We start from the raw sequence: 16,226 nt of genomic DNA, 5'->3' as shown, positions 1-16,226 counted from the left end.
CAGAATCTTTTTTTTCTAGGTTTTTCTCCTTTAAAATTGGGTGCGTCTTATAGGCCGGAGCGTCTTATAGTCCGAAAAATACGGTAGTTGGAGAATGAAGATTATGGGGCTGATGTATTAAAGCTTTCCAAGACTGGTGAAAACAGGGTATCATAGGAGAACCTGGATGTTCCAGCAAAACTGGAATAGATTTCTTAAAAATCATTTGAGAGCTATTCATTTGCTATTAGTTGCCATATGTTTTTAGTCTGTACCAGACCCATTCCAGGTTTGCTGGATCACCCTTGATAGCCTATCTTCACCAGTCTTGGCAAGCTTTAATAAATCAGACCTTATGTGTCTGGCACCTGAAGCCTACTCCCAGTTTAGTACAATCCCTGTGGAATTCAACATCCAAATTTAATACTCCCATTTAAAGAACATTAGTTCAATGTAGATATTAAAAAATAATATAGGCAATTATTTATTTAAACAGATTGTGTAAAGTACTTTCATAAAAGTATCCATTGGTGCTTACCTCTTCCAGATCATGCACTCTAGACCGGAAGCTCTCTGCTGAGCCAGCACTGATCTTGGAATTGGGAAAGGTCCAGTTCTTGCTCTGCTGTGGCAGACTGTGATCCCTACTGGAATCTACAATTGAAAGAAACCTGTGTTAAGTTTCTTGTGGAAATTGTTGATCCTGCCACCAACCACAAGTAAACTCAACAACAATATTTGTGCAAACACATTGTAACCAATTAGAATCCAGCTTTATGCAGTTGGGTCAGTGAAAGATAAATTCTATTTAGTTGCTGTGAGTTTCTTCATTTTATGCATTTTCCCTTGCCAAGTATACTTTTTTTTTTTAAGTATTTACAATTGGCGTATTTATTATTGCACTGCTACAGCTTCCCATAACTAAATATACTTTAGAAGTACTATATATTCTTATAACTTTAAAACTTTTGAGAGATTTGGAGTCATACCTTCTCCATACATCCTGCGCCCCACAGTGGGCTCTGGCTCGGCCAACAGTGCATGGAATGCTGGGATACTCTGATGCTGTCCTGGTGGGTATATTTCCTCGACACCCCTCATGTCCCTCTCCAAAGTCCGTGCTCTTCTAGGAACCTTAGGGAAAGCAGAAAACCTTCCCACCGGAAGGACAGAAGGTGACTCCAGTCTAGGTTTTAACTTTGGAGCAATTTTGTTTGAAGTTCCTCCACAATAATCGGGTGGAGGAAATGTTCCAATGCCACTGTCCAAAGTCCGAGTGAGTGAGTCACAAGCTGTAAGGGAAAAAATAAATACTTTTGGGTAAAAAAAACTCCAACAATATTAAATCTGTATATAAAAGCTGCAAGCAATTGATGACTTTGTTCCTAAAGCATCCTTAGCATTGTTCAAGCTCAACTGCAGCCAATTTGTTTAAACTGTGGATACAGGTAATAAAAAGGGTTAGAATGCCTTTTTTGTAGCAGCAGAAGAGATCTCTGAAATGCGATAAACTCAAGTTTCAAGACACAAAAAATTCTAACATTATTGGCAAACCAATTTGCTTTCTCATTAGTTAGTTTCTTTTCCTTTGCATGTATAGATGAATCAAGTACCCCCTTTTCACTTTGCAAATTAAAAAAAAAAACGTAGCTGAGCATATGTAATTTCCAAGCTGTTACACAGCTGGACAAGTTAAAGCTGTGCATTGCCAAAATATGTTAGAGCTGTCACACCATAGCAACTAAGTGCTGTACGTGAGGTCAATGAGTTATTACATTGCATATTTACTGCACATTATTCCACAGAAGCCACTGTTTGGCATATATTTGCATAATCAAAAATCTTTATAATGTTATGATATATTTGTTCTGTCAACCAACAGTTTTGATGTATATCAATAACCACATATTTTTGGGATTTGCTACGGAAGTGAGATATGCATCTCGAGAAGGCTCTAAAGAAAAATCAGAACTGGTATGTGCAACAACAAATATGTAGAAAAATATTCAATACAATATTACACTCTAATTACACTTATTTTATCAGAAATTACATTGGGGTTTGATTCATCTATGTTTAAGAGGCAGGTGGTCTTAGAAATGGCTCTCCTGCAACACAACTGGGGGTTCTCATATTACCAATCAAAACAGAGTAGGAAGACCTAGTGCACTACAGCTGTGTCAGCTGGATTAACAAATTTTACTTCCTGTTTCAAGTTGTAAATTAGTTAAGGAGCTTTGCCCATTCTACAATGGTTTCATCTAAGATGAATGCCTTACATTAAAACCTTGGGACGATTTTAAAATTGTGTGAAAAAAGGCAGCTATAGATCATGTAACACCAAACAGAAGTCATACACATAACCTAGATGTTCCCAGATAATCAGTATTTAAAAGATGGCATGGCATATGGAAAGTTTCAGATACCTGCAAAATGCTGCGAATTGATTGATTCAGAAATCCTCTCATCAGGAGGAAGAGACACTTCTCTGTTCTGTTTGGAGAAAATAAAACTTTAGATTCATGGCTGTGATCTGTCTGCAAATCTCTGACTCTGAAAAACTAGGTGCCTACCTGATCTATGCTTTTCTGCTCACATCGTTGGACATGAGTTACCATCCCGTTCCTTGGAGGCCGAAAGGGTCGAGCTTCCTTGTTCTCAGGTGATAATCTAGGAAAATCCCGTAAAGGTGTTTTCCCTTCCAGGCGGCCTTCAAGAGGGGGCTCTTTCCCATCCACCCTGAAAAGAGACAAAATGGTTACTCATTATTTTTAAAAAACACTGTTCAAGTTACCAAAAGCAGATCACTAGGTTAAAGTATCAATACCAATTAAATCCTTTCATGGACGGTCAACCAGCGTATGAAAATGTTATGTGACAAATAATAAAAAAAAAAAAAAAAAAAAAGCCAGATCATTCAGATTGGAATTCAGCACATTAAAGTTTTTTCATTATTATTATTAATTTTTTAAAAAGAGAAAAATATTAGTGCAACAAGTTCCAGACACATCAGCTCTTTAGATTTAAGTGGGTATATGCATGTGGTACGCGAATCTCTTGTCTTGCACTGGATTATTTGCCACTAATACCTAGGCTTATAGTTAACCCTTGTCTTGATGGAAGCACACTGAACATGGCTAGGGATAACAAGGACATGCTAAGGAATTTAGGATATGGATTAATTCCTAACTACAGGCAGAAAATACAAAATGTACATGGTTAATCCGAAGTAGGAGAGATACAGTTGAATTACAAGCTTCATAGATCTTTCAAAGACTTTATTTACAATTCAACTAAATGGCTAAAATGGAAACTATATTAGAAATCAGGTTAAAAGGTAAATACAACATTGAATACAAGACAAGTAGTGTACAAAACACCTCTTTTATTGGCAGAATGTGATCGCACACTGCACTTGATCTCTTTCCCTCTCATCTTTTAATTAAGGCTGGGTACACACGTGCAATAATTTCCAACGACTAACGACTGCACGATGAGTGTTGTACATACAGCACCGTTCTGCTCTATGGAAAGGGGAGGGGGAGAACGACAGCGGCACCCTGCTGCGCGCTCTCCCCCTTAACTTCTATTAAGATCTTCATCGTCCGTGGATCCGCCAGGACGGTCGTTCCGACGATGAGTGCTGTACACACAACAGATTCCCGTCCGATATCAGCCCTGAGTCGATTATCTGACAACAACCATTGGACGTGTGTACGTAGCCTAAGTCAGTAGAAGGTCAATTATATGCGACACCAAATGTAGAAAAAAACAATGCATGCCAGACTATATTTCTCAGCATCACTTGCAATTGAAACCAATGTGTTTTTATGGGTATGGAAAGGACTTAGTCACAGGAAGTGGGTAGGGAGCAACCATAGGACCTAAATCGGTTAATAGGAATCTAAAAGGGCCAGAGGACTGGTAGCTGTACAGCTCCAGGCAGACACAACTACACAATGGGTTTTGGATTTAAAAAGTTCAGTCGAAAAGTGAAACTTATAATTTACACAAACATGATTGCTTTTAGAATTTGTATTGTTCATTTCTGGCTTTAAACATTTACAAACTACTCTTTTACTAAAGAATAATGCAAAAAAAAAAAACAGGATCAACAAGTAGGTGAAGATCAGAGAAGGATGCCATGAAGACCATGCCACATAAATAATAAATGAAATCCTTTCTGCTTACAAGAGCTGGGTCATGCACTCGGCAACCTGGATTGTAGCCTAGTGCTCATAGTGTTCAGAGTGCCCATTCAGTCTAAACACCTGAGCACAGCCCTTCCCACACATCTGTTTCAGGTCAGTAGCTCACCTTACTACATTGACTTGTATGGAAATTGATGGGTGGCAGTTGCCACACTAGACTTTTATAGAAAAGGAGAGCAGCAGCCTAAAGTGTGTGTCTGTATACACACAATTTTTCTGCACTTTAGCGAAGATGATCAAACAATGTTGATGATAAAAGCTCCCAGCTGTGGACAAAACCTGAACTCTTTAGGCTATTACCTCTGCAACACTTCAATGATGATCGCCAGTGACAGGCTACCCATTGTGGCCACTGGACACGTAGTGAGAATGTAAAGCTAAGTACACACTTCCAATAATTATGGCTAGAAAACGAACGATTACGACCAATCAATGATTATGCACAATTATATTTGAACGATTGTATTGTGCACAATCCTGTACATGTTGTAACCATACAATCGTTAAAATATAATCCACCAATAGTGTACACACGCTAGATACAATCGTATGAATGATGCAGGGAGTGACATGTAAAGGAGAAAGTGTACCGCAGAAACATCCACGATCACTGAACGACCGTACACACCATAGATAGCGAACGATCATCGGCCAATCAGATCCCCGTTCGTCGGCATCGCTGGTCACCTTTTTTGTGAACGATTTTTGGCCGAACGTTCATTTCCAAGGATAATTTTTGGAAGTGTGTACGCAGCTTAAGTCTGCACTTGTACTCTCCAGCACCTTTCTATGTCTGTATCCTAATAACAAAGCCCAAAAATAGAGATAGGCAATGAAATATTAATTTCTGCATCTCCAGAGTATCTTAACTAACTGCAATTACCCATAACAAATAAAAGAACATGTTTGTCTTATCACTTGCTGTCTGTGTCCTTGCTGAGGAGAATAAAACTTGTTTCCTGTTCTGATTAAAGGCTGTTATAATAAGAGCTGCTTCTAGGTATAGGCACCATAAACTGGTCACTTGGAGCACCATTTTTCTGCTCCCCTTTCCTCCACCATATACAGAGCAGCAAAGGGAAATATGGCGTAATAGCCATCACTTCGTCCATTCCAATACCAGGAAGATTTATCCAACCCCAGTGCTAGTAATGTGACATCACTGTTTATAAGCACCAGTTTCACATCCTACCCTGGAACAGTCTATTACATCACACTTGGGAAATGGCAGATTTGTTATACTATTAAGAACTGGTCTTGATAATAATGACATGACATAAAGGGACATCTTTACAAGGAGATAGGTTTAGAACCTGTTAGGTTTATATTGCTTTATTTCCATTCTGGTGATACCCAAAATCCTCCCTTGCACTGTGTCTGAATCTTCTCTAACCTATCTACAATGAAAACAACTATAGGCTATAATTGGACTTCAATATACACATTCTGATGATATGTGATTTTATTTTTAAAACCTTAAGTCTGTGCTTAGTTTTTAAAGATAAATGTACATAGAGGCAGCCACTCTGCTCATTACATATGCATGCAATGTGTCTTCCATAGCAGTAAAACACAATGACTAAGTTTTACTGCTTCATCTTTCTTAACACAAGTGTCAGAAAAAAGAAAATCTTAAAGATGTTTAAAAAACCACTTACAAAGATTTTACTGCACCTCTACTAATGTCAGTTAGCACTTAGGGAATAGGCTTCATCACAGGAGGACTTAGCAAATTACAGAAAAATCATTGAGTTATTGGATGAGGCAGGATAGGTCAAGGCTGACCTCACTGAAAACAAAAGACTCAATAGAAGGTTAACAGAGCTCATCCTGGCAGCCTTTAACTCTTTTGCTGCAGGAGACTTTTTTGCACAAATATCAGAATACATATTTTAGACCAGTCAGTTTAAAACCCCAAAAACATTTCTGTATGTCAAACATTATTTGTACAACTACTCATACAATTTTAGTGCATACAAACACAATATTATGACAATATTTTTGAAACATAATAAAGATGAGGTTGTTCTGAGTAAACAGATGCAAAATAAGTCTGTCTGTAGAACAACAAGAAAACACAATACTTCAGGTCATAGTAGTCATCAGTTTAAAGTGAAAAGAGGTTTGTTACTAAAATGAATGCTCTCATTCCGGCAATACTTTACACGGTGGTTTTTGTATGTTTGTACTTTTATGTGAAGGCTTACCATTGTTTGGGGGTATTTTATTTTATCAAACAATATTTTTGTTTTTATTTTCTTTTAAGTTTGGTATCCAAAGGGGGCTTAATAACCCGTCTATGTGTTTGAACTGTGCAAATTACAGGTGCTCAGGTGATAATAGGTGTCTATTAACTCCTCCTAAACTGCTTGAGCACCAATCCTACCCCTTAGCTGGCCTTCTACAAAGCACAATGCATTAAAAAGTCAATCAGAAGTATTTGTGCAGTATGTTAGTTACCATTGTAATGGCATATATTGCTGTAAGGAAACCATTACTGCAGCGAACTGGTATAAACCAAGACTGCCAGGCAAACCAGATGATTGCCCAGGGTGTTAGGTCAAAAAAAAAAAAAAAAAAAGCAGGGCTACCTCCATGGTAAACATGCCAAGAAGGTTTGACCCAGTTACCTCCTACTTGACCCAGACTACTACACCATAAAAAAACAAAAAGTACTCCCAGGTGATTTTTGTATCTGTTGCCATGAATCAGAATTCTTTTCTTGAATCCATAGTTGTGTACACAAAGCTTAAAGTTAGCCACTGGCATAAAAAGTTTTATTGAAATATTTTCCTCTATATTCAGACTAAAAGACGCAAATTTATGACCATGCCACCATTGTCATGGAATGACTGCAGATGTGAAGAGTCCTTTTTATAAGAAGCTCAGGCACAATGGATTTTTTGCTCAAGTATTGTACCAATCTACATAAATACATAAAGCTCACCAAGATTTAAGACTACATACACCTAATGTATTTAAATAATATTTGCTTTTAATTGAGTTTAGCCTTAGGGAGTTTAGGTAGTAGGAAGGAAAGGTTAACCTATTTCCTGTTTAGTTACAATGACTTGTAGAAAAGTATGACAGTGCATCTTCACTTCACAGGTCTATCTTTCTCCAACAGACACAATAGCCTGTGTATAATACTATGGAAGTAATTATGACACTGTAACCTGAAGTATTAAAGACTCATTACCTGCTGCTTGTTTTGCTGAAAACTGCATCAAAATCAAGCAGAACTGTTCTTGTACAAATGCACCATACTATGAACCATGCCTTATACTGCAATGCAGGAATCCAGTGTCACTTACCCTGCAGTGAAATGTCTGTATATGAAGTGTAATTTTCAGTAAGTGGCATTAACCTAAAGTGAAACTAACCTAATTAACAAAATTGCGAGCAGGCGGCTCTTTATTGCAGTAGGGACATGCTAGGTCTCTTCTGCAATAAAACAAACTTACCTGCCTGTTCACAATCTTCTCTAGAATGTACAATAAGCTGTACATGAAGAGTTTACATACTGGCATAGCTAGCTGCCGAAAATGAAGTAATTCCTATGCACAGGAACATGAGTTACATCATTATGACCTAGCCAATCAAGATGGCCAAAGACCTGAACCCAGAAAAGGCCCGGGTTAAAATGGTAGCACTGGCAGCATAGCAAGGGGAAGGGAGTTTAATTCTGCTTTACCTGAAAAGGCAAAGAAAGATTTGTCAGGCATGCAAGGAGTTAGCAAGAGTATAGAAGAACCTGAAAGTTTTAGGCCTATCAGGGAATTGGATTCTGTCTTGTTTAAACTAAAAAAGTAAAATCTAAATACTAAAAATGTTTTAGGTACAGACCTATTTCATGAGGTAAGGTGAATCCTAGCTGACTGCAGAAATGGTAATCAAAGTATACTGCAAGTGTAAATATAAATGTATATATTTATCTTAAATCATGGCACTCACCGATTCAAAAGCTGCTGCATAAAGTTGTCTGCAGTCAAAGACCTCTGATTTGGGGCCTGGTCAACAGGCACAGGTGTACGATTTTTATCCAGAGAAAGTCCATTAATATAGGCCCTCTCCTCCTGAAGAGCTTTTCGCAGATCCTCTGCTTTTTCCATTAACATGGAGATATTCAGGCTCTCGCCCTTAACATCTCTAGTCCGTGGAGATCCTCCAGCAGCCCTATCCCGTTTTTCCTCTTTGACTCGTCCAGCCTCAGGTCTACGGCTAAGCGCAGGCAGCTTACTTTTCTTTAAGCCAAACCAGCTGGCAATACCACTGGAATTACGTTGCTTAGGATCAGATGAAGGTGAGCGATGTTGTTCCTGCAACCGCAACATGTTCTCTTTAATGCCCTTCATGACTTTTTCTTCTATAGCTGAATGCAAAGCACTTAGTGGAAGACTTTCCGTACCTTGTGGGCCTGCGCTACGAGGACAGGCATATTCTGGACATGTAGCAGCTTTCTTTCCAATACCAGTAGACTGAATCCTTTGCTTATCTTCACTAGAGGATGTAGGTTGCCGAGGACTTGGCCTCAGCTCTTCACTTAAAGGTCGAGATACAAGAGGTTTGGCTGTTGCCTTACTGGGAGATTTGGCAGGTAACTTTGTTGGACTGCCATGAGGGCTACGTGGAGATTTGCTAGGGACAGGTGGTGCTCGTGGTTGATTCCGAGGTCCATGAGGAGACCCTGGTGGATAGTTTGTGGAAGGCTGCCGAGTGCGAGCAGCATCAGATTTTTGGCCATGGTACCGTGGTGGATAACTTTCAGTGGATCCAGGTTCAGGAGTCCTTAAACTACTAACCGCTAGGGATCGTTTCATTGATGGGCGGAGATCAGGTCCTTCAGTTATAACCCTAACATTTTCTGTACCAGAAACAGTGATCTCAGACTGTTGGCTGTCTGAATTTCTCAGTTTCCCCATTTTTTCTTTAAATGGGAGATGGGCAGAAGGAGAAGGCTCTATAGTTTTTCTGGAAGTCACGTGTTTTTTATTGAATGCCACCTGACCATGGTGATCATCCGTACAATTTACTTGGGAATGAGCACAAAGTCCTGGGGAACAGCCAAAAGAACACACTGAACTAACCAATTTTGAAGAACCTTCCAATTCTTCAACTGTTTGGTTTACAGTTGAAAGTTCTGGATTTTTAGCAGGGACATTTTCATAATCATGAGACTTTTTGGTACAACACTCTACTGCAGATCTACTTAGTAAGCTGTTAGAACTTTCAACTTGAACTTGCCTGTTGGAATCTGTATTCATTAACTCTGAGGGAGATGGTGGATCAGGATCCAATTCAGGACGAGGTACTTCTTCTGCAGCCTTCCTACTTGGGCGTGGAGAGGGAAATGCCTCATAATTATTGCTCCGACAAGGAATTTTGGAGGTTTGAGTGAGCTGAGGGCTAAGCCTCAGAGAGTTTGGACTCTGTGACTTCTCCCCTGAGCCTGGAAGCTTCAAAAACTTGAGAAATTTAGCTGGAGAGGGGATGTGAGGTGTTCGGGACTCAGTTGAAGAAACAAGTGCATCCTGTGGATCAGATGAGGAAGAATTAGGAGCCATAGGTGTGGGCTGAGTACAATCATCTTGCGACTCCTGAGTTGCACTCTTTTGGGCTAATCCGCCTGTGTCTCTGGGTAAACTTAGGGAGCTCCCAGTAGGAGGAGGACAAGAAGAAGCAGGTCCATTAGATGCAAGTTCTGAACCCAATGGTTTACCTGGGGAACAGGACACAGTGTCTGCTCTGTCTGTAACTGCTGGTGATGTTCCTGAAATATGCTGATTTTCTACCATTTCATGAAGGTTTTTGCTGTAACATGTAAGTGAATGAAGATGCCCAATGTGTCCCCTACTAAAACCAGTTCCATCAGAATGGCCCTCAACAGGGCCCCTTTTATCCGCTGCTCCACGGGAGCACATACAAGGCGCTAAGCCTTTTGCCAGGTCAGTTAATGGTAAACGCTGTCTGATTTCACTTATTGGGGGAGGTGGTTCTCCAATATCATCATCTGATGAGGAAGAACTTCCTTCTGCTTGACGTGTAGACTGCTGTGTTTCCTCTGTTAGTCCAAGATGTTCTCCTCCACCTTCTCCGGGACTACCTGCAGGTGGTTCCCGTTGCATTGACTTCCATTTGAGCAATTCCTCCCACCCATTTTGGGCCAAAAGCAAACAGGAAGCCCAGGGTTCATCTGCACCAAGTTCTGGAGGTGTCATTCCCTCACCATTGAGATAATCTAAACCATGCTCTGTTCTAATGCGCAGCCCATTCCCACTAGCTGAAGGTAATCCCCCAAGATAGGTTGAAGGAACAGTGCAGCTTGATGCAGATTGCGATCCTGTTGCCTCTAATCTCCGTAGGACTTCCAAAATCTGAGCCTTTTTCCTGAGGAATGGAGACATAGCATCTAGGGAGCGACAAGTTGATTGGGCTCTCCCAGAGCGCTGCTTCTCCTGTTGAAAAAAAAAAGCTACAATTAACATACAGGAACTTGAGTGTATAAGTTTTACCAACAGAATTTCTAAAACATATTCAAAAATATATGTAGGTTAACATTCTAACATCTAAAAAAATCTGAAATGTCAAAAGCAATAAAGGCAACAAGTTGTAGCAACTGTAACAATCAGATTGTAAGCTCCTTTGAGGGACAGCTAGTGACATGAATATTAACTTTGTAAAATGCTGTATAATATGTTGACACTATATAAATACTGGATAATATTAATAATAATAACTGTTAGCAGTAAAGTGACTGCAATAATTGGCAAATATTGACTAATTTACATACTAAACAGAATAAAATAATGAACCTAACACTGGAGGCCACAGCATTCATTATAATATATTTTGTATGTAAGAGGTGGACATCTTGGGAATTATCTTTTTTCTGGGAAAAAAAAAAAAGAATGTAGATATCTGTCATTTACCTCTCTCTGCACTGCACATTGTCCCAGTGGAAGAGAGACTGGCAGTCTCTCTAGATCACCTCCCTTAGAGTCAGATACAGCCTGCAGTGGATGCAACTGCATAGAAACAGAGCAAAAATTACCATTTAGTTGTATGCACAGAGTTTGCAAATGGAGTTTGGTCACAGTTTCAGCTTTAAGGTTTTTTTTCCCTAGTATTTACAGTAAAGGCACTAATTTTAAAACTAAATTCATTCTATGTTCATATACCAAAATCCTGAATTCTTCAATTCTTGGTGGAACATTACATGCAATGTAGAATATATGTATGTTAGACTATCTATTATGTTTCAATCATAAAAAGCTGGGTACACTGACAACCATATATAGCTGCTACTGCTTTTTTTTCTGCACACAGTTTTTTAACAAACAGCTGTAAATATTTTATTTTGCACCTTGATATGAAAAAAACTAGCTTTTTATGTTGTCTACATGTAGGATTTTGTTAGGGTTGTTGCATCTAAAAACTTTGACAAAAAACCCTGAATAGCAGCTATTTATCGAAAACAATGTACCCTTTGAAATAAATAGATAAAAACACAAAACATTGGACTTAAAAACATGCCTTCATTGCTGCAGCTGCAACAGTGAGCTTTTTAAATCAGGTAATGTTTACAAATAATTACTTTATTTACAAGGAAAGCAAAAAATAGCAGAAAGGGTGCCAGTGAGGCAAAGGTTACAATGTGGCAGAAAAAAAGAAGGTAATGTGTTGTCATATGATTCATCAATTCAAATAAACTCATCTGTGTACTTTGCGTGGGAACTGATTCCCATACATACAGTTCATACCTCTGGGGATGACCCTGAGGAGCGCTGCAGCTTTTGGTGAAAGAGGTCACCTAATGCTCTGTTCTGACGCTCAAGGTCAAACACCCTCTTTTTCAATTTAATACATTCTTCCCGGAGATCCTGGTAAAATTAAAGATTTTAAATTACACAATTAAGCCAACATTGTACATATCAGCTAAAAAGAAAGTAGATTTGAATTGTATCTAAAATCAGAGGAAGAAAGAAAGATTAGGAGGTCATCTGCATTCAACTGCAAGATCAAGAAATATATATATATATATATATATATATATATATATATATATATATATATATATTAAAACACCCTTTAAGTAAAATGCACCCAACACATATGGACCATGCCATAAAGGTGTTTAGCTTTAGCAAACCTTGGAGAACGAGTGCGAAATCTAAGTGTCCAACATACATCCAGAGCTTCCTATGAGCCAACCAACAAAATCAAAATGAACCCCTCAACTGTGAATAAAAATGCAGCGGATAAACCAGAAAATGTCGGACATGTAAAAAGCTGAGATTTCCAAAAAACAGATCCAAGGCTAGACTTAAGTGCTTATGTTAACTCCCTCTGAAATTTGTAACGACATTCTGGGGAGAAAATACAATCACAAATAGAAACAGAACTATGGGCTTACTTTCTTTTTCCCCTTCTTGCAATAGTACTCTCCTGTCCCAAAATCTTGTAGCTTTTTGCCTTGAACAATGTGAATTCTGAACAAGTTTTAAGTTTGTATTAGGAAGGGTAAGGAGTGCAAGCGGTGTATTGTGAGCAACGGAGGTTCAGCTTTAGATCATTTTTGACAGCTCGGTAGCTTTAAAATGTGACATCCAGTGCACTGAAATCTCTTACATTGAAGCTCATTTAGTTTAAAAGGAGCTGTCTCCTACCTCTGACTGTTAGTAGATGAGTAATAGAGGGAAGCAGACACATAATTGGCTTGCTAAACCTTACAAACTCTGCACAGACCACATCTTCTCTGCAAGAGGTCTAATTCTAAACACCTTTTCTGCTCTAGTGTGATACCTCAAAAAAAGGGGGATGTAGAAGTCTGAAACAATCAATATTTAGAGGAAAGTAAAGTAAATGCAGGGAAAAGACACAAAGTCCATACAGAAAGGGATTTTGGTGATAAGAGAATCCAAATACATTAACAGTGAGCATGCATCTATAACATGTTCCCTCATTTTGTCAAAACATATAAAAAACATTTTCAACTGTAGGTAAAAGTAAAGTAAATAAAAAAGTACCTAAAAGGAAAGGAAACACTAAAAACAGAATATGCTTACCTTTTGATTTAAAAGTGCTTGCACAACATGGTTTGCAACCTATAAGAGAGAATATAAAAGTTAAATCAGACAAAAATCATTCCATACGGTCAAAATTCACCACAATACAATCCAGTACATTCCCATGAACTCTAAGGAGTCAAAAGAAGAAAATGTTGTCTTATGCTGAGAAATGGCCTGAGGAATTGAGCCCAGAAATGAGCTAACACAAGGATCTGCAGTTCCAAGTCCAATGAGATGTCAAACCTGTTACACCACATTTAACAAAATATTAAGGAAAGTGACAGACTACCGCTGTTTTTATTTTCAAACAAAAAGTTTTATATCTTGTTTGAAAAAAAATGAGTTTGTCTAAAAATAAAATAAAATCCATTAAAACTATGTATAGTTTGGCAAATCAACTCTTGCAATTGCATTTTTTTCAGTTTACCTATGAAATTACTGTATATTGTAAGTGAATTACTTTAGAAAGTCCTTAGTACTTACTACCACTGGAACCCACCTTGCCCTCTCTGTTTATTGAGTAAAGAAAACTTATATGTACCAAATAGTTCATAAGAGTGTCCCATAAACCCCTAGTTGGCCAATGGTTACCCAATACTTAATAGCCATATCATAGGGCAAAGAAGATACCCTAACATTGGATTTTACCCCTTTGACAAGGCTCACTGCTAATAATACAACAGCGGATGTAAAGAACAGATTCACATTACTACTTGGTGTTGAAGTGGTAGTTTTCCAGAAAATAAAGTAACTTTAGCACAGATACCTACCGGTAGTACAAAGTCTTGAAATCTCAGCCAATTAGTACATCAAGGAACACTCTCAGTACTTCTGACTGATGGGTATCCCAAACTGATATCCTTATCAATCCTACCATGGATGAAGGCAAAACTCAAACATGTACTCTTTGACACCAAGTGGAAAAAGGATATAAAATACAGCTTAAGACTATAGAGATAGCCAATATCCCCAAGTTAGTTTAAGCTGTTCTTTACCATAACGTCATAGGACAGGCTTGCGCTGGGCTCTAAAGTCTTAGTAGCTGTGTGCCCAGTAATGTGTATTAAGTCTTATCTTCAGGATTGGAATACCGAATGAGATTTCTGGAATTCCATATGGGTGACACAATAATTGAAGCCAGCCGTGGGCTGTGAAATATTTGCATTCCCGCAGCTGTCTGTAGCACACTGCTATTTCAGTGTCTACCCTCTTATTGAGGGATAGACAAGTGTGTTTCATAAACAGTCTATTGTATTTATTACTCCCCCTTCCCCAGCTGTCTTGAATGTTCAGTTCATATTACATGCAATATCATAAGGGGGTTTTCGGATCACATTAAATTCTAATCGAAGTATTAGGCAGTTCAGCAATATGATGCTCCTCAGTCACATGTATAGCCATTGAATTCCAAAGTAAATAACACTGCATGCTGTGGTAATATGACACAAACTATACAACGTACCTCATCAAGGCAACGTTCGTACGTTTCCCGCTGAGTTTCATTGGCTTGGGCAAGAGCAGAGTTTTCAGCCTGCAAGATGCATACATAAACATTTACAACACCTTTTATGTATATTAGGGATTATTAACATAAAAAAATATATACAAACTTTCAACTTGTACATATCAAAGTGTAATAAATGGAAAAATGATACCAAGAGTTAAGCTGCACCAGGGCCCAGACACATAACCCTATTGTTCCTAGACCAGTGTGGAGGTATAGGCCCTTCTACACTTTGTCCTGTCACTATGATGGCATCTGTCACTTTTTCTAGCACTGGGGTCAACAAAAAGTCAATACTACAAGAGTCTAGGGGCCTTTGTAGAAAATCAAAGTAACAGGACCAAACCATTGTGACAGTCAATTAAAAGGGCAAAAGGTTAATAATGTGGGGTGATCACCAACAATAAAAAGTTCATAAATAATAAAAAGTTCATAAATTGATTTTTCTTTGGATTGTACACCATTACTTGACAACCATGACAAACTTGTCTACCCATCTTCCTCTGTCTCTTAAAACCCTCACTACTTACCCACCATTCCATATCCCCCTTCCTAGTATGTCCTGCTTCCCCCATCTCTTAGATTGTAAGCTCTTCTGGGCAGGATCCTCTCCTTGTTCTGGGCCACTGCCTGTCTCTGTTTGTCATTTACAACCCCTATTTCTTGTACAGTGCTGTGTAGTATGTTGGTGCTATATAAATACTGTTTAATAATAATATTATATCATCAGAAATGGAATTGCTGGGGCTGCATAACAGTACCAAGATTTTCTGCAGAGAAGATAACATACATTCACAGCCTTTTTGTGCAGACACCTGGCTAACTGTACAATGTACTGGAAGCTCTCTACTTAAAACATGTGTCTTTCTGCTTTCCACAGCAGACCTTGGTATACATTCCTACAATAATAATTACACTGCTCAAAATGGAATGAAGCGGAAGAAGCTTTCAAAAAAGCCCTGCATTCATTTCATAATTTATGCAGCAAATGTAAGGTCATTGCTATATCTGGAACATCTGTGAAAACCAATGAGTTCTCCATAATCTTTAAAAACTTTGGGGTCTTCTAAAGCATTTATCATTCTACCTTGAACTACATGGTTAGGCCTTTAAAGCCCACAACTTTTTAATTATAGATAAGAACTTTGCAAACTTTGATCTGTGCTAGTCTCAGCCTGGCTAAACATTATCATGCAATGCTACGTGATGTCTATAGTGTGAAATGCTAATGTATCTAGATTTGTGAAGTCATTTGTTTTAACTGGACTAGATTTTAGTGACATGATCACCTCTTTTGGGAACAGAAAGAAAATGAAATGGAATTTACAGATATGATGTAAGGTGGTCAATTCAATGTTATAGTGACAAAGAGGAAGGAAATGGGATTTACCCCTTTATCAATTAAATCCAAGAAAACATATGGTTTTAAGAAGGATTACCTTTCAGAATGTTTAATAATTGCAT

The 16,226-nt window shown here is 38.4% G+C and overlaps 1 protein-coding gene across 3 annotated transcripts in view; it reads right to left on the bottom strand.

The window, feature by feature from the left end:
• NCKAP5L (NCK associated protein 5 like) overlaps positions 1-16,226 on the bottom strand; it is a 56,834-nt gene that overhangs the window by 2,936 nt on the left and 37,672 nt on the right. For 2 of the 3 annotated variants that reach the window (XM_072409548.1, XM_072409556.1), the window contains exons 4-12: positions 14,721-14,789; positions 13,256-13,294; positions 11,951-12,070; positions 11,120-11,215; positions 8,145-10,645; positions 2,553-2,718; positions 2,406-2,472; positions 969-1,271; positions 518-633 (exon numbers count right to left, since the gene is read on the bottom strand). In XM_072409548.1, coding sequence (XP_072265649.1) covers positions 518-633; positions 969-1,271; positions 2,406-2,472; positions 2,553-2,718; positions 8,145-10,645; positions 11,120-11,215; positions 11,951-12,070; positions 13,256-13,294; positions 14,721-14,789 — 3,477 coding nt within the window. The remainder of the gene's footprint in view (positions 1-517; positions 634-968; positions 1,272-2,405; positions 2,473-2,552; positions 2,719-8,144; positions 10,646-11,119; positions 11,216-11,950; positions 12,071-13,255; positions 13,295-14,720; positions 14,790-16,226) is intronic. The other variant, XM_072409563.1, reaches the window with a different exon arrangement.

This window comes from Pyxicephalus adspersus, chromosome 1, assembly GCF_032062135.1.
Source record: "Pyxicephalus adspersus chromosome 1, UCB_Pads_2.0, whole genome shotgun sequence".
NCBI classification, from domain to species: domain Eukaryota; kingdom Metazoa; phylum Chordata; class Amphibia; order Anura; family Pyxicephalidae; genus Pyxicephalus; species Pyxicephalus adspersus.
Note: the sequence above shows the minus strand (reverse complement) of the source record. Positions and strands in the feature narration are given on the sequence as shown.